The sequence below is a fragment of the Gracilinanus agilis genome, chromosome 1 (assembly GCF_016433145.1).
Source record: "Gracilinanus agilis isolate LMUSP501 chromosome 1, AgileGrace, whole genome shotgun sequence".
Lineage (NCBI taxonomy): Eukaryota > Metazoa > Chordata > Mammalia > Didelphimorphia > Didelphidae > Gracilinanus > Gracilinanus agilis.
In genome coordinates, this window is record NC_058130.1 from 779238017 (window position 1) to 779259476 (window position 21460).

At 55.5% G+C, this 21460-nt stretch overlaps 1 protein-coding gene across 1 annotated transcript in view; it reads left to right on the forward strand.

Annotated features, from left to right (window-relative positions):
* DEPDC5 (DEP domain containing 5, GATOR1 subcomplex subunit) overlaps positions 1-21460 on the forward strand; it is a 119146-nt gene that overhangs the window by 42695 nt on the left and 54991 nt on the right. Inside the window, exons 13-24 of the mRNA XM_044656583.1 lie at positions 70-144; positions 2075-2209; positions 2663-2724; positions 3301-3374; positions 5795-5864; positions 6478-6514; positions 8435-8555; positions 10421-10641; positions 11038-11241; positions 12067-12202; positions 13930-14027; positions 19795-19854. Coding sequence (XP_044512518.1) covers positions 70-144; positions 2075-2209; positions 2663-2724; positions 3301-3374; positions 5795-5864; positions 6478-6514; positions 8435-8555; positions 10421-10641; positions 11038-11241; positions 12067-12202; positions 13930-14027; positions 19795-19854 — 1293 coding nt within the window. The remainder of the gene's footprint in view (positions 1-69; positions 145-2074; positions 2210-2662; positions 2725-3300; positions 3375-5794; positions 5865-6477; positions 6515-8434; positions 8556-10420; positions 10642-11037; positions 11242-12066; positions 12203-13929; positions 14028-19794; positions 19855-21460) is intronic.

Below are 21460 nucleotides of genomic sequence, written 5' to 3' on the forward strand. Positions count from 1 at the left end.
GACAGCGCCTTCCTGTATGGAGGCCCAAGTCACTGAGGGGCTGGTCTTTTCTTTCCTGTTTGTACGCAGAGGGCTTTCCTCAGGGTGACAATTCTACCTCGGCCCAAGGGAACTACTTGGAGGCCATCAATCTGTCATTCAATGGTGAGTCTGGAGCCCCAGAGCTGGCGTTGCAGGGCCCGATGACCAGCCTCCTAGGCTGTGCTGCAGGGTCTGACAATCAGAGCCCCATGGGCTGTCTTATAGGGCCCCCCCAATGACCAAAACCCCTTGGGCTGTGCTGCAGGGCCTGACAATCAGAGCCTCCTGGGCTGTGCTGCAGGGTCTGACGATCAGAGCCCCATGGGCTGTCTTATAGGCCCCCCCCCCCCCAAATGACCAAAACCCCTTGGGCTGTGCTGCAGGGCCTGATGACCAGAACCGTGGAACCTCCTGAATGTGCAGCACTCCAGCCCATGAGCTGAATGCTTAGTTGAGGTCTTTGGGCTGGGCATGGAAGTGACCTGCCTTCTGGGATCCACCTCACCCATCTGGGGTTGCTTCAAAAGAGTCCTTCCTTTTTTAAAACTCCTGACCTTCTATCTTAGAACTGATTCCAAGTATTGGTTCTAAGACAGAAGAGTGGTAAGGGCTAGGGAGTAGCCCAGGGTCACCCAGCTAGGAAGAGTTTGAGGTCAGATTGGAACTCAGGACCTTCTGTCTCTGGGTCTTCCTTTTATTGAGCCACTTCACTGCCCCGAGGCCATGTTGTTCACCCCCTACCCCTCAGTTTGGCATCGAGAGCTGCTGTGACCAGAGCAGCCTTTGTCCAGTTCCTGGTTCTAGGCCCTCTGCGTGTGGGCGTGCATGTCCGTGCACGTGTGCATATTGGTGCCTGCTTGGCCCTAGGAGCTGGGCATTTCCCCAAGCGTGGCTGGGATGCTGCTGTCATGGCAAAACCTGTCCCATGGGCCAGCTGCTGCTGCGGTCACTCCTGAAAGGGTCAGCGGCCTTTGTCCATGTGCTCGTCTCTCTGCCTTAGCAGCTCAGGGGTCCCCCCCCCCACCCCATATTCCCTACGTTGGTAGGATTTGAAGATCCCAACTCTGGAGCTTCAAGAGACTTCTAAGCTCCTCTAGTCCAAACCCCTTGTTTTACAGAGGAGGGAAACTGAGGCCCAGTGAGGAGAAGGGACTGGCTCTAGGTCACAGGAGTAGTGGAGGCTTCAGAGGCAGGATTTGAATGTAGATTCTCTGACCTCGGGCCAGCTGCCCTGTCTATCATAGCACCCAGGACTGGCTGGAGCTCATTCCCATGGATGTGCCCTTTGAGAGCCCAGGGGCCCTTGGAGCCTGTGTGCTCCAAAACTGTGTCTGTTCTTCAGTTAAACCCACTGAGGCAGGGTCTGAGCCAAGAAGCAGTCATTGAAGGGCCCTGGCCCCCTCCAGCGAACAGGAGCTCCCCAAATGATACAGAAGATACAGAAGAAGGGGCTGAAGAAGTCCCCAAACCTCAGTGGCCCGTGAAGCTGTTCCCTGACTCTTTGGGAGCCCTGCCAGCGAGGCTAGCCCAGGCACTCATCACACGGGCCTTCTCCTCTGACTCAGGGCGCTGGATGGGAGGGCAGAGGCGTTCCTACACGAATCCCTGAGGGCCTCGGGGTGGACGTCCAGCCCTGGGGCAGCAGGCCTAGGCAAAGCAGTGCACTTTCTAAGCCTGAAATGAGAAGAGGCCCCAAGCGGATTCATCGTCCTCCATGGAATTCCTACTTGACTAACTGGAATGGATGGATAAATATAAAAAGAATCCCTTCTGCTCTGCAATCCCCCGGACCTGGGTGATGCTGGTTGGACACGATGAAGGGGAGCTCAATAAGCCAGACATTTCTTACACCTCTGAAGAGCCCCCCTGTGTGGGGGGATGGTTTTCCTGGAGGGTCATTTTCAGGACACAGAGCCGGGCTTGTCCCCATTTGTGGATGGGCTCCAAGGCGTCCCCGGGGGCTCTCCCCTTGCTGATTGATGGGAGGGGGCCCTGAAAGTTCTACGGGGGACACCCTGACTCATTGGGTCTGCGGGGTCTTGGTGTCTTTCAGTGTTTGACAAGCACTATATCAACCGTAACTTTGACCGGACGGGGCAGATGTCGGTGGTCATCACCCCCGGGGTTGGCGTGTTTGAGGTTGACCGGCTGCTCATGATCCTGACCAAGCAGCGGATGATAGACAACGGTAACGTCCTCCCCGGGGGAGGCTCTCAGGCTGAGCGCCCAGCGAGTGCCCCCCGTGTGCCCACAGGCCCAGAAAGCCCTCGGATACAAGGACAGAAGGCCAAGGGGCTGTGGAGTGGGGAGCTCGGGATGACCCCTGTACCCGGATTGATACATACAAAGAGGGTGCAGGATACAGAAAGGTCTGGTTGGTGGGAGGCGGACAGAGCTATGGAGGTCAGGAAGGCCTCGAGGGGAAGCCACTGACCAGGCAGTGTAGGCTATCCTGGGCTTCATCCTCTCTGCACAGGGGCCAGAGTTGGGGAATAAGGCCTGGCCGTCCACCCCCTGCAAAGCAAGGGAGGCCAGGTTGTCCCCTCCAGATCAGGCCAGGCCAGAATGGAGCAGGCAGGAAGTGAACAGAGGACAATGGCCGCTGGCCTCCAGGACAACAAGGGACCTTTGTCTCTCGTAGGGATCGGCGTGGATTTGGTGTGCATGGGGGAGCAGCCGCTGCACGCTGTGCCGCTATTTAAGGTGAGGAGGCTGGGGAGCTGCCTTTGTACAGTAGTCAGGCCCAGTCTGCAGCATTCATCAAGCGCCCCCCGGGTGCCACCACCCCTGGCCTCCAGGAGCTCCCAGTCTAGCCAGGGAAGCCAGATGCAAAGAGGCTGCCAGAGGCTGGATAAGCCCCACAGACACCAGCGGGCCAGCTCCAGCTTTGAGGGGATTAACTGGGAAAGGCCTTGAGGACAAGGAGCCCCTCTCTTCGGGAAGCAGGAGGCAAAATCCTCCGGGCACATCCCCCATGTTGAGGGCCGGGCTTCGACCCCCTCCTCGGCCTCCAGCTCTTTCCATCTAGCTCCTGTGTTGGCCGAGAGAAGAGGAGGGCAGCCGCCCATCTGCCTGCTCTTAAGACTGAGAGGCTCTCCGGAGGCTGAGGGAGGCCTGATGGCACTCCAGGCCCAAAGAATGGGGCCCCGGAGGGGAGTCGGCCCCAGGGTGGGGATTGGGGCTTCTCAGACACCAGGAATCCTCCGGAGGTTCCAAGCTGTGGGGCTGTGCCGGCCTCACCATCTTTCTTGCTAATGGATTCTCCTCTCTTTTCTTCAGCTGCATAATCGAAGCGGCCCCCGGGATTCCCGCCTCGGAGACGACTACAACATCCCTCACTGGATAAACCACAGGTAATTTGGCCCCCGGAGGACCCCACGGGCACGAGGGCCTCCGAGCTGGCTCTCTCCGGGCCCCTGGGCAGGTCTGCTCTGAGTCTCCCCAGTGACACAAGAAAACAAGGGCAGCCTCCATGCGGGACCGGGATGGGGTAACCCGTCTGCCGTCCTGGCCTGGACATGGAGGCCGAGACGAGCTCCTTTTTCCCAGGGCTTTATCCTTGGATAAGGTTGTGGGGGGCCTCCTTGGGCCCCGGAAGAACTTCTCTGAGCTTCCCAGGCTCAGAGCTGCAGGACTGGGGGACTAGGCCAGCCACCCCAATCAGGGCATCCAGAGATGAGACTTTCCAGGGTCCCAGCCCTGAATTCTGGTGCTTTGTGCCCAGCCCGGGATGGCCATGGAAGCAGGCCTGTTCTAAGCCCATTCGCGTCCTCTGCCTTCGGGCAAGATGAAGCCAAAATGGGCAGAGTGGGAAAGTGCCGGGGCTCGGAATTGGGCGTCTGCGTTCATAGTCACCCCTTTGAGACTCAGTTTTTAAGTCTGTGAAATGGTGCCAACACGGGTCCTGCCTAAGGGACCTTCTTAACCAGAGGGCCCCCACAGAGCCGCCGAGAAGAGGCCCAGAAGGCCCTATCAGTGCCCCACTTCCCCTCCCTGTGGTTGCCTCAGACACGGGCCATTCCGCAGTGAAGCCAGGATTGATCCCTCACCCCAGCAGGGATTAGGGTGCTGCCGCAAAGGCTCCCCGTGATGCGCGTGTGATGAAAACTTGGGTGACTTGCCTGGTTCTCAGAAGAGCCTCGGAAGGCGTGCTCTTTGGCTTTGGAAAAAGTGAGCTTAAAAAACAGACAGGAGGTGGCCAGGTGGCCTATTGGTTAGAGCCAGGCCTGGAGCCGGGGGGCCTGGTATCAAATCTGGACTTGGCTCTGCCTGGATGGGTGACCCTGGGCCAGTCATTTAACTCCCATGACCACTTGCTACAATTCTGCCTGAGAACCAAAACATAGTATTGATTCTAATGGAGAAGGTTCAAAGGGTTTAAAAAGAAAAAAACCCCAAACCAGATGGGCTTTTGGCTCTAGGATTTCTCAAAATTGGGTTTTGTCCAAAACAAGTGGCCAGCAACATAGTCTATGGAATAAAGCTATTGAGGAATGGCGGGGCTGGGAGGGCCTTGAACAGGGGGTGTCAGGGGGGAGGGGCCTAGAGCAGGGGGTGTCAGAGATAGTCCATCATATCACTTTACAGTTGATGAACTGGAGGCCTAGAAGGGGTCAGCGCCTTGGCTGGTCACCCAGTGAGTCAGTCCAAAGCTTGGAGCAGACCAGGCGCTGCCCCCTGTCTGGCCTCTGATCTCCCACTTGTTAAACCCCAGGTTGTGGTACAAAAAGTATAAAGAGGCTGCACAGCTGTCAATCGGCCTGTTTTGTGCCTCAATGGGTGGCTCTTGAGGGTCTCTAAGGTCTTCTGGGGTTGTGGTTCAGTCCGGGAGCAGCCCTTGCTGCTTTGGCCCGTAGGCAGCCTTGGCACCTGGAAGGTTTGAGTTCAAGTCCAGCTCCTGACGTACCCTGGCTGGAGTCTGTGTGCTTGAGGCAGCCCTCGGGAGCCCGGGGTTCAGGTGGGTGCTGAGCACCCTGTGGAGGGCCTTTCCTTGCCTGGGAATTGCCTCTGTGGGCAGACACAGGTCCAGGCGGGCCTGTGACAGGGGCCCATCCCAGCTCACAGTGTTGGAAGGAAAGAGCTTGTGAAACCTGGGGCTGCCCTCCCTGTGAGGCCTGGCCTTCCTCGGGCCTTTCTGCTGGGGGGCAGGTGCTGGCTTCAGAGGCAGCCTGGGATGGGGCCAGGATTGTGCCTCCTACCGGCTCAGTGTGGACTCCCTGAGCAGCAGCATCTTCTCTTGGGTTCAGGGGGCGAGTCAGCCCTGTGGCTTCTGGGACCTGGAGGGGTTTCCATGTGGAAACTTGCTTCTTAGGTTCTCCCACATGTGTGGGAACTGCCGTGGGCCCAGCCACGAAGTGCCGCGGCTGATGCCACAAGTCTTCTTCTCGTCTGCCTGGGAGGGCGAGACTCTCAGAGTCGTCCTCGTGTAGTCGTGTTCAGAGAACTCTTCACAGCCCCTTTGGGGTTTTCTTGGCTTCCCATTTCCTTCTCCGGCTCATTGACAGATGAGGAAACTGAGGCCCACAGGGTTAAATGACTTGGCAAGGGGCCACCCAGTTAGGAAGGGTCTGAGGCCACATTGGACTTCCTACCTTGAGGCCCAGGACTCAGACTGACCACTGAGCTCTCTGGGGCCGAGTGTAATCTGGAGGAGCTGCTGGGCCGCAGCCCCCGTGGGAGGGGGCCCTGGTTTCCACTCCTGGCTTGGGCTGCGGGTCTTTGTGCTCTGCAGGAAATGGAATCTACCTCATGGTCCTCTCTCTCCTCTGTGCAGCTTCTATACATCCAAGAGCCAGCATCTGTGTAACAGCTTCACCCCACGAATCAAACTGGCAGGAAGGAAGGTAGGCGCCTGGAAGATGGGTTTCAGTAGTATAACTTAAATCTGGATGGCTATAACCTCAGTATATCCTCAGTCATTTTTAAGAGTGTCTCGAGGGGTCCTGAGATAAAAAAGTTGGCAAATCCCTGCCCTACCCTGCTGAAGGACCACAGCTGTCCCAACAAACACATTTTGAGCTGAAATCGGTTTATAATAATCGCACTTTCCCAACTTGGATGCTAGCGCCAGTAGTCTCAGTGGATGCTTCAGGGGTTTAATTAGAATTAATAGAAAAAAAGGTTTCTTGCCATAATTGGAAGGGACCTTGGAGCCGATAAGGGTTGGCCATTGGCCGTGCTTGTGGCCTAGTCATGTGTTGATTTACAGGTGCACAGGCTGAGGCCTGGCCTGGGGAACTGACCCCATCTATTTGAAATTCCAGAGCTTCTGGGTGACCTGCAGTCCGAGAGGACCTCTTTGAAATGAGGCCATTTTAAGCAGAAAGAATGAGATTCTGCTAACCTGGGGAACCTGGAATGAACATTTTTTGAAAAGACAAATGGTCAAAGGCAATACCTTCCTTTGTTCTGTCTTTCCTGTTCTCCCTTCTCATGTTTTCTGTTTAATTTTTCCAGCCTGCGACCGAAAAGGCAAAAAACGGCCGGGATACCTGTAAGTATTTCTTGGCTCTGATTCTTCTGTCATCTTATGTACTGTTCCCTGACAGTCTAGGACAGTGATGGTGAACCTTTGAGGGGGCCCTGTATCCTTCTGGCTTTCTAGGGGGAACTCTGGTGTAGTCTTTGCTAGGGTGATGGCACTATGCCCACAGAAAGGGCTCTAAGTGCCCCCTCTGGCACATGTTCCATAGGTTCACCACCATGGGCCCAGGATATTCTCTATCAGCCTGCATTCCTCTGCTGTCTTGGGAGCTATTTGTTCCCTGACAGTCTAAAAAAGTCTCTGTCAGTCTAGAATATCAGCCATTATGGAAATCAGTTATGGAGTTTCCCCAGCACTTACATCCCTCCTTGGTGACGATGCCTGGAAAGTGGGAGAAGCCACTATCACTGGCTTCCCATATTCTAGATGAGGACCTTGGGGAGACTTGAAGGGGGAGGAAGGAACTTGTGAGGGCTTCCTCACTGGCCTCAGGCTTCCTGCACTAGTCCTAGAGCACCAAATGTGCATGTGGGAGAACTTGGGAAGTTTCCAGGACCCCAAGAGGTCAGGCTTAGTGGGCAGCAGCCCCCAGAGCCCAGAGGAGGCCCAGAAGGGCAGGGTCTCTGAGACCTTCTTGCTCGGAGAAGCTGCTCTTCTCTGTCTCCAGCTCTGACCTTTATCACTCTGTCATGTGGCCAAATGGAGGTTTGACCAGATGATGTCTGAGGTCCCTTCAGACTTGGGGGACCTGTTTTTAAGAGGGGACACATGGCAGTTTGGCTTTGAGAGGGGAGCTCCTCATTGCTGTTGCCCTTGGAGGAAATGTGTTGCTCTAAGGCTATCCCGCTGTGGGTTCTTCCTCTCTTGTCCCAGATTGCAACCTTTCTTTAGCTTAGATCTGTGGTGTTCTGCTTAAATAGAAATGGGGCCACTAAACTGTACAGAAGGATCCCTGTGGGCCACATGCTGACTCAGAAAACCACGTGTTCTATTGTATTTTTATTTATTTTATTCCAGATTTCCCAATTACATTAAAAAAAAAAAGCCCCCCAACCTTCTTCTGTTTAAAGATTGACACTGTATTGGCTCCAAGTGTCTGAGGCCAGATTTCCCATTTACACTTTAATCCGATTTGGGACCATTGGGCAGTGTTGTGGCACCTTTTGACCCCTCTTTACCCTACTGAGGCTTCCATCAGCTGGTTAGCAAACACTTTTAAAGCCCATTTCCTGACCTGGAGTAGAGCCACAGTCAGGCTTGCCGCACATCGTGAGGCCCTTTTGGCCTCTTCCAGTCCCCCACTCCCTGTGTGCCAGGCCCTGTGCTGAGAGAAACAAGGAGAGTCTTTCCTCAGGTGCTACTGTCTAAGGGAGGGCACCTCAGAGGGGGCCAGGAGAGGCAGGGCCTGTGTGGCCTCCTTAGGAAGCCCAGGGGGCGACAGCTCAGTGAGGAACAGGAAGACTCCGGCAGTCGCTGTTGCTGCTGGAGCCCAGGCTGGAGAGCAGTGAAGGAAAGGCCTGGCAGAGGAGGCTTCTGGGAAGCTCGGACGGAGTGGGCTCTTGTTGGTCCTCTGTGAGGGCCCTTTTCTCCTGCTTGGGGCATCCAAGGGAGGTTTCCTGGACCTGCTGATTTCCTTAAGCACTTCGCCTCATGGGATCTGGCCTGCACTGTACGCTAAAGCATCTCCTGGCCCTATTCCCTTTACTGGTTAGAGCCCAAGAGTTGTAGTTTTGGACCAAGACCATAGAAAGAGCAAACACTTATTAGGCGCCCACTGTGTGCCAGGCCCTGTGCTACGAGAGAGGGAAGGAAAGAGATTTCTAGAGCACAGTTAGGAGGGGGCCTCCGTCTGGCCGCCCCTCTCCCACTGCTGCCCTCAGGAGCTTTGTTTCTGGTGGTTCCTCATTTCTCCTTGTTTGTGCATTGCAGCCATCGGAACCCCAAAGGAATCAGAGAATGCCCTGCCCATCCAGGTGGACTATGATGCGTATGATGCCCAAGTCTTCAGGCTGCCCGGCCCGGCCCGTGCCCAGCGCCTCACCACCTTCAGGTCCTCAGGCACATTCACAGGGGCTCACCACGGGGAGGGAGAGTGCCAAGAGCCCAGGATGCTCCTGTATGGACGGAGGCCCTGAGCCTGCCTGGCCCAAGCTACTTAGAGGAGCCGGTTTATGGCCGAGATGCCCAGGGAGGCTGCCTGGGAGCTTGCTAGGGAGGACAGAGGTGGTGGTGGTGGTGGGGGGCGTCATTCTTTAGTCTTTATTTTTATTTTTTTAGCCCTTTCCCTTCCGTCCTAGAATCAATACTGTATATTGGTTCCAAGACAGAAGAGCGGTCGGGGCTAGGCAATGGGGGTCAAGTGACTTGCCCAGGGTCACACAGCTGGGAAGTGTCTGAGGCCAGATTTGAACCCAGGACTTTCCACCTGTAGGCCTGGCTTTCATCCACTGAGCCACCCAGCTGCCCCAGGGGGCATCATGCTTAGGGGCAAGTGTCTGTGGGGCTACAGCGCAGCACAGTGGAGAGATTGAAGAGCGGGAAAACTGGGTACAAATTCCCCTGTGACCCTAAGCTCTGGGTGCAGAATGCGAAGTTCAGAACGTGCCGATGACCACTCATCTCTCCACAACCATACCATGTTGGCACGTGCGCCCCCTGCAAAGTTCTGAGCCACGGTCGTGTGTTTGGCGATTCTGGAATCCCCCTCGGGCCCGTCTCGTGTAGGACATAGCGCTTCCTCCCTGAAGAATCCCAGAGTGCTCTGGTTCTCAGAGCAGCCTCATCTTCTGACCCGAAAAGAGGAAGGCCCAGCTCTCTGGGAGCCCGTGGGAGCTATGGCTGGCGGGTCCGAGCCCCAGGGGAGGAGAGCAAGGGGGTTCAGAGCCTGGTGTTCACTTTGGACTTTCATCCCACCTGGGACACTCACTAGCTGGGCATCTGTTGGCGAGCTCACTTTTGAGGCCTTTGTTTGTTCTTTGTGAAATGGGGATAGCGATCCTTCTGACAGTTTTAAGGGAGGCCAGTTCACTTCTGACTCTGTAACTGCAAGAGCCATTTCTTGGGCCCCTTCGCTGGGGTGGTGCTGAGTTCTGATTGCCCGAGGGGGGTTCTCCCCACTCCATATCCACTCTGTGATTTTTCTGGCTTTTGTTTCAACTCAGTAAACATTTATTAAGCACCTACTGTGTTCTAGGCACGTACTAAACAAACACTGGAGATAGGAAAAGAGACAGAAGCCTGATCCTGCCTGCAAGGAGCTTCTAATCTACAGCTATCCCAAGCAGTCTGTAGACAGGATCAATCAGTAGTGAGGAGTGGGGAAGGTGGGGGGATGCAGCTAAATCTCAGGAAACCGAGATGATAACCCTGGCTCAGCCGCTGGGTACCTTCAGGCAAATTGCGTGCCCTCCCTGGGCCTCTGACCTCCATAGCTACGCTCCTTTCTGGGTCAGAAATGCTGTGAGCATTTGTGGGATGGAGCTGGGGAATCCCAGGATGTCACGGTGAAAGGGAGCATTGTGGGGGGGTGGGCAGAGAGCAGGCCTCGGGGCCAGGGAGAGCCATTGTGACCTGGGCCAAGTCCCTCTGCCGACTCTCCAAGAGCGGGCAGGGGCAGGGTCTTTCTTAGCCGGTGAAGCCGCAGGGCCAGTCCCTAGTGGAAAGGTTCTAGCGTCCAGACTCCTAGGATCAGACAGCTGGCACTGAGCATGCTTGAGGATTTCCAAAGCCCCTTCCGTGATCCTGGTCCAGTGAGACAGTGTAGGCATGCCCATGCCAGTGACCTGCCCGAGACCAACAGCCAGTGCACGTTAGGACTGGGGTTCAAATGCCGGTCACCTTCTCTGGGCGGCCTCCTCCTTGGTAGGAAGAGTGGCTCCTTCCATGGGGACTCACCGTCATCCTGTCCTTGATCAGGTCCGTGAGGGAACGTGAGAGCCACGGCCGGAAGAGCTCCAGCAGCTTGGACGTGTCGTCCAGCCCCTCGGTGCAGAGCCGTACCCTGCCGCCCGAGGAGGGGAGGAGCCAGGCCTCGGATGACAGCTCCCTGGGCAAGGGCTCCCACATCCTCATGATCCCCCACTCCCACCTGCACCAGTACGACGTCAGCAGCTCTCTGGGCTACCCCAGCACCCGAGGTCAGTGTGGGCACTGCAGGAGCCCCCGGGCTTTCCTTTTTTCCTGTGGCGTCTGAGCTGTGATCTCCCCCTGCCCACGCACTCGGGCATCTTTGCAGGGTAGAGCTGTGCGAGGGCTAGATTTGGGTCTTCCTGATCCCCTGACTCTGCCCCTGCTCCCAGCCGCCTCCTCCCCACGGGGGCCATTGCCGTCTCTCATGCCCCTGCTCACTCGGGACCTTTTTTAGGCCCCTGCCATCTTTTGGACTTTTCTAAGTAGGAAAGACTCTTCCCTTGTAGAAATCTGTGCCAGCTGCTCTCACACATGGCGCTCTCGTGCCGCTCTTGGGAGCTGTTTAGTTGTCTCTGTTTTCCACATGTCTCATTCTCCTTGTGCTTGTCCTTTGTGGCCTACAGATGTTCTGGAGAACCTGATGGAGTCCCAGCAGAGAGACTCCAGTGCACCTGGGAGGTTCCACGTGGGCAGTGCCGAGTCCATGCTGCACGTGCGCCCTGGCGGCTACACACCCCAGCGAGCGCTGATCAACCCCTTTGCCCCATCCCGCATGCCCATGAAGCTGACCTCCAACCGGAGGAGGTGGATGCACACCTTCCCCGTGGGTAAGTGTGGGTGAGGATAGCTGCTGGCCTCCCTCCCCTCCTTCCCTCTCTCTTTTCTTTCCTCCCTTCCTTCGCCTCCTTCTTTTCCTCCCTCCCTCCCTTCTTCTGTCCCTCCCATCTTAGCATTGACTCTAAGACAGAAGAACAGTAAGGGCTGGGCAGTGGGCATTAAATGATTGCCCAGGGTCATACAGCTAGGAAGTATCTGAGGGCAAATTGGAACCCAGGACCTCCTGACTCCAGGCCTGGTGTTCTGCCCACTGTGCTACCTCACTGCAGAACCTGCTAGACTAGGGAGGTTGGGGGTGGAGAGGTGGTGGTTGGGAACATGGAGATGGGGAAGGTTCTTGCTACCCAGGAGTTTACAGTTTCCTCTGAGAAGAAACATAGAGATGGACAAACGCAAGACAGAGTGGCGAGGAAAGGGCCGAGGCAGAGCTGGTGGGGGGCGGGGGCGCTCCTGCCCACAGGCTGAGGCCAAAGGGGTGGGGGGGGGTTGGTGCCTGCCCATAGGCCAAGGCTGGGCCCCCGGAGGCCCCCGTGCATAGTTTGAGCTCGGGGTGAGGTGCCTACTCTTAGGCCAACAGGGGCAGCTGCCTATAGGCCGAGGATATTTAGGAGGGAGAACTTAAACCCAAGTTTCTTTGAGACTTAGGTAAGAGCATGTCCTGGGGGATCTCCAACAATATGGAACTTCAGAGAAGTGTCTATTGAGGGCCAGAAGTGACTTTAGCAAGGGCCGAGAGCGAGCCGGCCAACAGGAGGAGGAAGGGAAGGGGGGAAGCAGGGACATGCCCAGGAACCAGTGGCTGTTTGCCCGGACAGGTCCGTCCGGAGAAGCCATCCAGATCCATCACCAGACTCGCCAGAATATGGCAGAGCTCCAGGGGAGGGGGCAGCGGGATCCCACTCACTCATCCGCAGAGCTGCTGGAGCTGGCATACCACGAAGCGGCAGGAAGGTGAGGGCTGGGAGAGCGGCGCCTCGTGGCCAGGGGTGTGGGCAGGGTGACGCAGGCCCAGGGCATCTGTGATGCCGAGTCTGAGGGATGAGCTCCGACTGAAGGGGACCATGGGGCCCCAGGAATAGCTGTTCCCAGCAGGCTTACAGGCTTGGCACAAGCCTTGCCATCTCAGGGGGCCTGGGCAGATCTTCCCCAGCTGCGGGAGGCTCTTGGAAGTCTCTCCCGATTGTAGGAGTGCCAGGGCTGCCCAGATCAGCATCACCTCATACCCCCCTCAGCACCCCACTTCTCTGTTGCTTCTGTCCCCCTTTGGCAAACCTGAGGTGACTCATTTCTGTGGCTTTCCTAAGCTTACAAGATGCCTTCCTCACGACAGCCTGAGGAGCTGGGGTCCCACCAAGAAGGCTTCTTTGAGGAAACTGAGGGACCTGTAGCTGGTCACTCCCTTGCCCAGAGTTACCCAGCTGTCCTTGGAATGGGGTGTCTGACCTAGGCCTCTGCTGGGGGGAAGGGCATGCTCGCTTCTCTCATAAGGAAGGCTTAACTAACCCTTGATTAGGCCCCCACTGAATGTCCGGTGCTGTCCGAAGTGTTAGAGGACAAACACCAAAACCCCCAGGGGTCTATGTGACAGGGGCCTAGAGCAGTACAAGATGCATTGAGGGAGGGATAGAGCCAGGGGCTGGACCTGGGATAGTGTTGGGACAGGGGATCCCCAGGTGAGGGCACTCACCCTCCTGAGCCAGGTTGGCACCTCCTTACAGGCTTAGAGAGCTGGCTTGGTACGTACGTACCTTCCTGGCTTTGAGGCCTGCTCTCTAGCCACTGTCCCCAGCAAGGGGTGAGGAGGGCAGCACTAAGTGGGGAGTTCAGAAAGGCCCTAAAATAGGCAGAGCCCCGGATTCCAGGGGGCTGAAGTGAGGAGGGAGATGGTGCCAGGCTTACTTTGGTGGGTGCAGTGACCTGGGCAAAGGCTCAGCGGAAAGAGTGTGGGGTTGGAGCCCCAGGTCCTGACCCCAGGCCCGTCTGGCCCAACACCTCCCTTTTACAAGGGGGGAAGCACCCCATTTCCCAAGGACATCTGTGCTTGAGGTTCTTTAGTTGTCTGGTTTGGTGTCGTCACCAGCCTCTGCTGCTCATGCTCTCAATGCCTTCTCAGTGGTCCTCCTTTGAGTTTTGAGTCTCAGCTGCGTTCTGTATACTACAGCTGCGGGACACCAGCAGGGCTTTGGAACAAAAGAAGTTGGGGGTCACGAAAGGACCTTTGTGATTTCCCGGGGGCGGTCCAGCCCATGCACCCCTTCCCCTGTTCAGCTTTCCACTCTTGGTCCACATTCATGTGAACAGATGGACGCGTTTGGACCCTGGGAACAAGATGATTACTGTAACATCCCAGAGAGGTGGGCAGGGTGTGCGCCACGTTGGGCATTGCTGCGTCAGGGCAGTCAGTGGGTGTCTCTAGAAGGCCTCTGTAGACACGGAAACTTCCTTTTGGTGGTCATCACCGTGGCAGAGAAGGTGGTTTGTCAGGGGCTGCAGGCTTGGGGCCCATTCACTAGAGCTTGGGGTGTCCGTCCTCCTTTGGGGTCACCCAGCCCTGTGGGAGTGGTGGGCTTCGAAGGAAAACCCTCAGGCCGCTTTTTGCCTCATGACTGTTGGAATGGCAGCTGGGTGACAGAGATTCACTCTGCCCAGCCCAGAAGCTAACCCGTAGCTCTCTGCAGGCACCTCCCTTCCCGCCAGCCTGGGGACAGCGCGTCCTTCCTGAATTTCAGTGGATCTAACGGCTTTTCTGCCCGCCTCCTCAGCAGTGGTGCTACAGGTAATTGGTCCAAGGGGCGGGAACGTGCCTGGCATTAAGCCAACAGAAGATGACAGAAAGAGGCCTCAGTGCCATCTGGGACTATCTTTAGACTGTGCACCACATTTTGGGGTGACCCACTTAGCGGCAGCCCTGTCTCATTAATGGTGCTCTTAAGTGGGCCGCATGATACGTACTGAGGGTGCCTGCCTGGGCCCAGCAGGTCCTCAGCAACATCTAGGCCATTCAGCATGGCGGGCCCCCCCTGCCTAGCACTTTCTAGATGGAAGAGAACATCGTGATGTTGGCTGCAGAGAATTTGCACGCAAGCTGGCAGTTAAGCCAGCAGGCATGCAGTAAGCACCTGCCATGTGCCGGGCACAGTCCCTGCCCCAGCGAGCTCCCATCCAGGCTCGTGGGGGGACGACAGCTAGCTGTAGGCAGCAGTCATTGGAAAGAACACAGTGAGGAAAGCTCCCGAATCACGAGCGATTGCAGAAAGCTGCCTGTGAAGTGGGACTTTAGCTGGGAGGCAGGGAAGTGAGGAAGGAGAGGAGCGGCCACGAGGAACAGCCGGTGCAGGTGCCAGAGGCCGCTGTCGCTGGGCTGCAGAGAACATGGGGGGGGCGGGGACGGGGGTGTATGGGGTGAGAAGAAGAGAATGGGTTGTATGGGAAGCCTTAACGGTCAAGTATGTGATCCTGGAGGTGAGAGTGAGCCCCTGGAGTTGACTTAATGGGGGTGAGGGGACCTGCCTTTCAATGGCCAAATGGAAGATGGATTGGAGAGGGGGGAGCCTGGAGGCAGCAGACCCCTGGTAGCTATTGCAGAGGTCCAGGCATGAGGTGATGAAGGTCTGTGTCAGGGGAGAGGCAGTGTCAGAGGGGAGAAGGGGGCATAGAGGGCAAAGCCTGAAATCCAGGAGCATGTGGGTGGTCAATGCCCATAGATGGGAGGACAAGAAGGGCCGGGGAAGGACTTGGCCAGGCTGGACATTAAAGAACAGAAGGACTGGAGAGAGGCAAGTGGGAGAGGGGAGGGCGATCTGGCCAAAGGCGAAGAGTGTGGTCTGCAAGGCTGAGGCCCGAAGAGGCCGGCCTGAGCAGAGTCTTGGGCAGCAGGTGACATTTGTTGGCAGCTGGAGAAACATTCTGGCCCTATCTAGGAGTGAGTTGGGAAAATGTTGTCCCCTTTCTTCCTGCATCAGGCTGGGGATGGACCAGGCTTGGGGGACTCCTAGAGGAAGACTGGACCTTCGTCCCTCTAATTCCATTCAGCCCAGTGTCCTAGACCTGGTCTTATGGCATCCGCCTATTCGATGAGAGATTCCATCGTCTTTGTCATAGCTGCTCTTTAGATAGCATTGTCAGGTTTACAGAGTGCTTCACAAATATGACCTTATTTTAGCTTCACAACAGTCAGGGAGGTGCCCTTATTATTCCCATTTTACAGATGGGGAAACTGAGGCAGACAATAGTTAAATGATTCACCAGGGATCACACCACTAAATAAGTATCTGAGGCTGGATTTAAATTCATGCCTTTATGGCTCAATGCATTGGGCCCCCGGCTGCCTCGATGCCAATTATGTTTTTTTTTTTTTTTTTTTTTAACTCTTACCTTTTATCTTTGAACATACTATGTATGGGTTCCAGGGCAGAAGAGCAGTAAGGGCTGGGCCATGGGGATTAGGTGATGGCCCAGGGTCACACAGTTGGGATGTTTCTGAGGCCAGATTGGAACCCAATCTCTAGGCTTGGCTCTCTTCTGCTGCCCCCATGTCAATTGTAACTTCTCTAAGTCACAACATTTCCTAGGTAGAAGGGCCCCCTGAGCCTTCTGGTCACTTTTATTCCTCAAGACAGTTCCATTGCACATGATGGATAGAATGTTCCTCAGGAGGACCAGGGCGGTTGGGGGCTCTTCCCCTTGGGTATCTCCCCTGGGCCTTTCCTCAGAGCATGAAGGAAATGCTCGCTGACCAGCAGGGTTAGAGTTGTTTTCCTGGGCGTACTCTCAGCCCCCCAAGAGCCCCAGGTAAAATGAAGCCTGCCCTCAACATTTCCTCTCTTGGCCCAGCTTTAGAGTCTGAAGAGCTTATTTCTCAGGGTGTATGTGGGGGTGGGAGCGGAGACAGGACCAGGAAGAGGGGGCACGTGGTCCGATGGACACTAGGGTAAGGGGAGCTTCGTACAGACTATGTGCCGCAGCATGGCAGGTCATGGTTCCCATGGACTCAGGTGGCCCCCACGGTATGTCAGGGCTGAGCCACGGCTCAATCTTCCTCCCCTCACCCCAAGGACTGCCTTATTCGGGGCTCCCTCCTCTCAGAGGGTCCTCCCAGAGCCATCGACACCTCCTCCCCGACAGAGAAGAGTGAAATTCTCCAGGCATCCCATTGGGGACCAGGTGGCAGCAGAGCCGGGACACCCTCTGCTTTTAAGTGACCACCCATGGATGGAGGATCTTCTGCTGGGGGGCAAGGAAAGGGGGCAGGGCTCCATTCAGAGGCGCTCCAGGTCTGCCTGCTCGGGGCCAGAGGCTAGGGGCCGCCTGGGAGCCTTGGGCAGTGACCACATCTCCTGAGAGTCTAGACCATCAGAGAACTGATGGCCAGCACAGCTGACCAGATGATCCTTCTGGCCTCCCTGCCCACAACCTGCAGATTTAGTGTACAAAGGGCTTCAGGTCTTCCTCTCCCATCCCCTCCTGCTGCTCTAGCCTGGCCCTCTGGGATCAAGTCAAACCCCTTCTGGGTGGTGGCAAGCAGGGATGCGGGTGGCTCTCTGAGCTTACAGCTGCTGATTGTCCGGCTGTTTGGCCAGGGCAGGGGATCTCCAGCAGAGTATTCCAGGGCTCTGACTGAGCCGCTTTTGTTCTTGTTAGCCATGTATGTGGATGAAGGCAGGAGAGTTTTACTGTTGAGGGTTTCCATAGTCTTCATGGTTCCTGGAGGGCGTTACCAAATGTTTCCTTTTGTCCTCACATCCTGAAGGATATGCTGTTATCCCCATTTTTTACAGATGAGATAATAGGACCTGAGGGATAAATAGTGGGAGTAACACAGTAAGTGTATGAAGCAGAATTTGAATTTGGGTCTTCCTGACTAAAATTCTGTCTAACTGGGTAGTGCAATGGATAGAGAGCTGGCCCTGGAGTCAGAAAGACCTGAATTCAAATCTACTTATTTGCTGCATGACCTTGGGCAAGTCACTTAAGCCCCATCTCCCTCAATTGACTCAACTCTGAAACGGGGATAATAACAGCCCTTACCTTCTAGGATTGCTGTGAGGACCAAATGGGTTGATCTTTGCAAAGCTCTTAGCTTGGCACCTGGTACGTGGTCAGCACCATAGAAATGCTATGTATGTTGGCTGTTAGGATAATTGGGGCAGTTAGGTGGTGCAGTGGATAGAGCCCGACTCCAGGCTCATCTTCCTAAATTCAAATTTGGTCTCAGACTCTTCCTAGCTGGGTGACCCTGGGCAAGTCACTTCACTCTGCCTCAGTTTCCTCATCTGTAAAATGAATGAGAGAAGGGACCGGTGAACCACTCCAGAGTCTTTGCCAAGAAAACCCCAAGCGGGGTCATAATGATTTGGACGGGAGGGAACACTCCAGTTCCAATGTCTGGCCATCGTCTGCACTGGCCGAGCTGCCAGTAGATGGCAGGCTTTTCAAATGTCTCAGTGACAAAGCCAGGAGGCAGCGCACATACCAGCTGGCGAGTCAGGTCCCCAGACCCTGGCAGGCCACAGCATCGGGCTGAATCTAACACATTAACAGTCATTTGAGATAAATGTTAGGTTTGAAAAATTGGCCTCACCTGTCCAAGATGGGGGAAGACTTGGTTAGGTAGATGTTTGTCTGGGGGGAAAGCAGGGAGTGAGCAGTTAAGGCAGCACTGTGGCTAGAGTGCCAGGCCTGAAGTTGGGGGGACCTGGGTTCAAATCTGGCCTGAGACCTTTACTAGCTCTGTGACTCTGGGCAAGTTGCTTAACCCTATTTGCTTGGTCCATGTCTTTCTGCCCTAGAGTTGTAGGACAGAAAGTAAGAGTTGAAAACCCTGGACAGCTGAGGGTTTTAGTGGGTCCAGTGTGTGTCATTAGGGTGATGGGGCAGGCAGCAAGGCTTGTGGGGTCCTGGGGGGGTCTGAAGAGAGGCCCCATGCCCAGGACTAAGCCGTTGGGGCAGCCTTCTGCCCTCTGCCCCAATCAGGTCATGTGTGGTCTGCCGTGCTGAGTTCTGGTGGCCCCAGGTTAGGAAGGCTGTTGAAAAGCTGGTGGACATCCAAGATGGTGGTGGGTGGTGGGAGATGGGGGAGTAGGATTGCTTAGCCTGGAGAGAAGGAGGCAGCAATGACCAGTCATTGGAGTACAGAACCCAGGGCAGCAGTTGTGATGAGCCATACGTAGGCCCCATGCCAGGAGACACCTGGAATGATTAGGACTGCTCCAAGGTGGAAGCTCCCACTCACCAGGTAGGCCACAGAGTGAATCCTCGTGGAGACATGAGTTAGGTTTGGTGGCCTCAGAGATTGTGGCCCTTCCAAATCTCAACTTCTGGCCTTCTGTGGGAGGGATGGCATGTGACACGTGTGTCCCTGGTACGCCAGACGGTGGAAATTCAGCATGGGGCTTTGGAGGCGGCTCTGGAGGAGATGTTCAAGATGGGCTCAGCCAGGAATCCAGCTCGAGGTGTTCAGCTTCCCTGAGCCTCGGTGCAACGAGGCGGTTGCTCTCAATAGTGTCCGAGTCACCTTCTGGCTCCTAATTGGTCACCAAGATGCAGTAAAGAACTGTGGGACCCTTGTTAGAATACCCAAGGTCATCACATTGATCATCTTCAGAAAGACAGAAATGGGCCCAAGGGGAGGGTTTTCCCAATGAAGAAGCCTTTCCTTACATCACCACCCCAGGTCAGGGCTAGGCCAGTGCGTTTGCGGCCCAGGTGACAGCTGGTATTGGGCCTGGAGAGCCTTGCTTCTCTTATGGGGAGGCTTTGGCCAAAGCCCCTGACTCCAAACCTTGACCATCAACAATTATGGGAGGTCACTTGGTTAATAAAAACATCAATGACATTGCTTACGGTCCGTGTCCTGGACTCTTTAGCTGAGGCAGTCGGGTGAAGAATGCTGGAAATTGGGTTTTGTTTCCTGAAGTTCCCATCTGGGAAAAGGAGATTGTTCAAAAGCCAAGCGTTCAGATTCCTTCCTCCCCATCCCTCCAGTCTCGGCCTTCCTTTTCTTCATGGATTGGACAGCGCAAAGCATTTAGCTTAAACTCTTGTATTTGGCCCCAAGGAAACACCCCATGAAGGATCCAGGATCCTGGCACCAAGGAGGACTCCTGGTGGGGGAATGCTCTCCATCACCATCGATCTCAACTCCCCTGTTGCTCAGTAGCTAAGGTTCAGGGAGAGCTTGAGCCATGTCCAGGGTGATTGGCTCGCCCAGGTTCCCATGACTAGCAAGTGTCCGAGGTAGGATTTGAACCTGGATCTGCTGGCTCTAAGTTCATTTCCCTTTTGTCTCTGCCGTATTTGCTTTATTCAGCAAGGCCTGGCAGCCACCATTGAGGGAGCCCTCACTGTGTGCCAGGAGCTGGGATCCAAATAGAAGTAAAAAACAAAGCAAATCTTGCCCTCAAGGGGGCTATGTTCCACCAGGGAAGGGAGCCGGTTCACAGCTCTTCTATCACTCAGGTGCAGGTGGCTTCTTTGTGGGCAGAAGGGTGAGGGCGCGGGAGCTGTGGCTCTCATTGGTCAGGCGTTTTTCTATCTTTCTGCAGGACCCAGGAGCCAGAACAAGGATTCTCTAGAAGACAGTGTGTCTGCCTCTTCAGATCCCAGTAAGAGGGAGCACTTGGTTACAGATGGTGGGAGGGCAGGGATGTAGGCAGCAAGGGTCCTGCTCCCCAGGAACATGGTCAGATGGATGCTCGGGCTGCTATAACTATTGTCGGAGGCCCAAGAGGGAGCTGGGGGGAAAGTGGGAGGCAGCTTCTGTTCCACTGGGAGGAAGAGGAAGAGGGAGAGGACAGCCTCGTACCTATATATGTAAAGGGTGATCGGCAAAGGAGAGAGGGCCTCCCCCCTCCCCAGGACCTGCAGGGCTTTCAGTGGGAGACATCAGGGCAGGTTCAGTGGAGGAGAGGAAGCATGAATCCCAGGCTGACGCAGGGTGCTGTCCAGTTAAGGGAGAGGAGAGGCGGGCAGCATGTTGGAACCACTCCATCTCTGCGGCCAGCCTTTCAGCCCTCCCTGACCAGCCCTAGCTTTGGAGGGAGATAGAAATGAGTTCCCTGGAAAAGTCGGAATGCCTTAGGACTTCCATGTTTGGCAGTGCAGAGGCCCTTCTTCATGTTATCATCATAGGTCAGAATTTGGCCCCGGGGACAGACCTTTGTGTCAGGCCCAGAGAGCTTTGCTTCTCCCCAACTGGGAGACTTTGCTAGGAGACTTTCTTTGCCCAGCTCTTCTGAGTGTGTCCCAAGGCCAGCCGGCAGGCAGCTCTGCGGTGGACAGACCCCCGGGCTGGAAGCCTGTGAGGCACCGAGCTGAGCTGAGGCAGGACCTCTGGCCTCAGGCAGCTTCCAGGCAGCGGGACATCAGGTGCCTTTAGACTGCTCTGCTTGTTAAGTGCAGCTCAGAGGGACAGAGAGAGGCCGCCGGCCCTCGGGCCTAGCACTGAGTCTTACTCGCTCTACCCTCCCTCCATGGGGTGTGACTCTGGCCTGTATCGGGTGCCCGTAAGATGAGTCAGAGCTTTGGCACGAAACATGCCACCTGGCTTGGCCCCCTGCCCCCTTTTCTTTTAATTTAAAGAAACCTCTTACCTTCTGCCTTTGTATCAATTCTAAGACCAAAGTGTGGTTAGGGCTAGACAGTGGGCTAAGTGGCTTGCTCAGGCTCTCACAGCTGAGAAGCATCAGAGGCCCGGGCCTCCTGGCCCCAGGCCCAGCGCCATAGCCTCTCGGATACCAAGCTGCCCCGGCCCCTTGTTTTACAGAGCGGGGGGCTGAGACTTGACCATGGTCTTGCAGCTACCATGGGATATTGTAGATGGAGGCAGGTAGGATTTACATCCAGACCCTTCAATGCCCACAATCTATGCTTTTGTCACCTGAACTCTGCTGCCTGTCAGGTGGAAATAGTCTTCCCCCCAATTTACCATTTGAGGCTATTGAGAGGATGGATTAATTCACACCAGAAGGTGCTCAGGAAGTTCTTTGAATAATAATAATTCCTGGCCTTTCTGGGCACTGTAAAAGGCACTAGTTTATCTGGGACTCACAGGCCCTGTTAGAGAGGTTTAGGAGTGTGGGATCCATATTTCTGGGAGGGGTTCAAGCTGCATCGCCGAATTATTCTGTGATGCAGCTTGAACCCCTCTCAGAACCCCTCTCAGAAATATGGATCCCACAGTAAACATTATCCCTGCTTGACAGCCTTAGT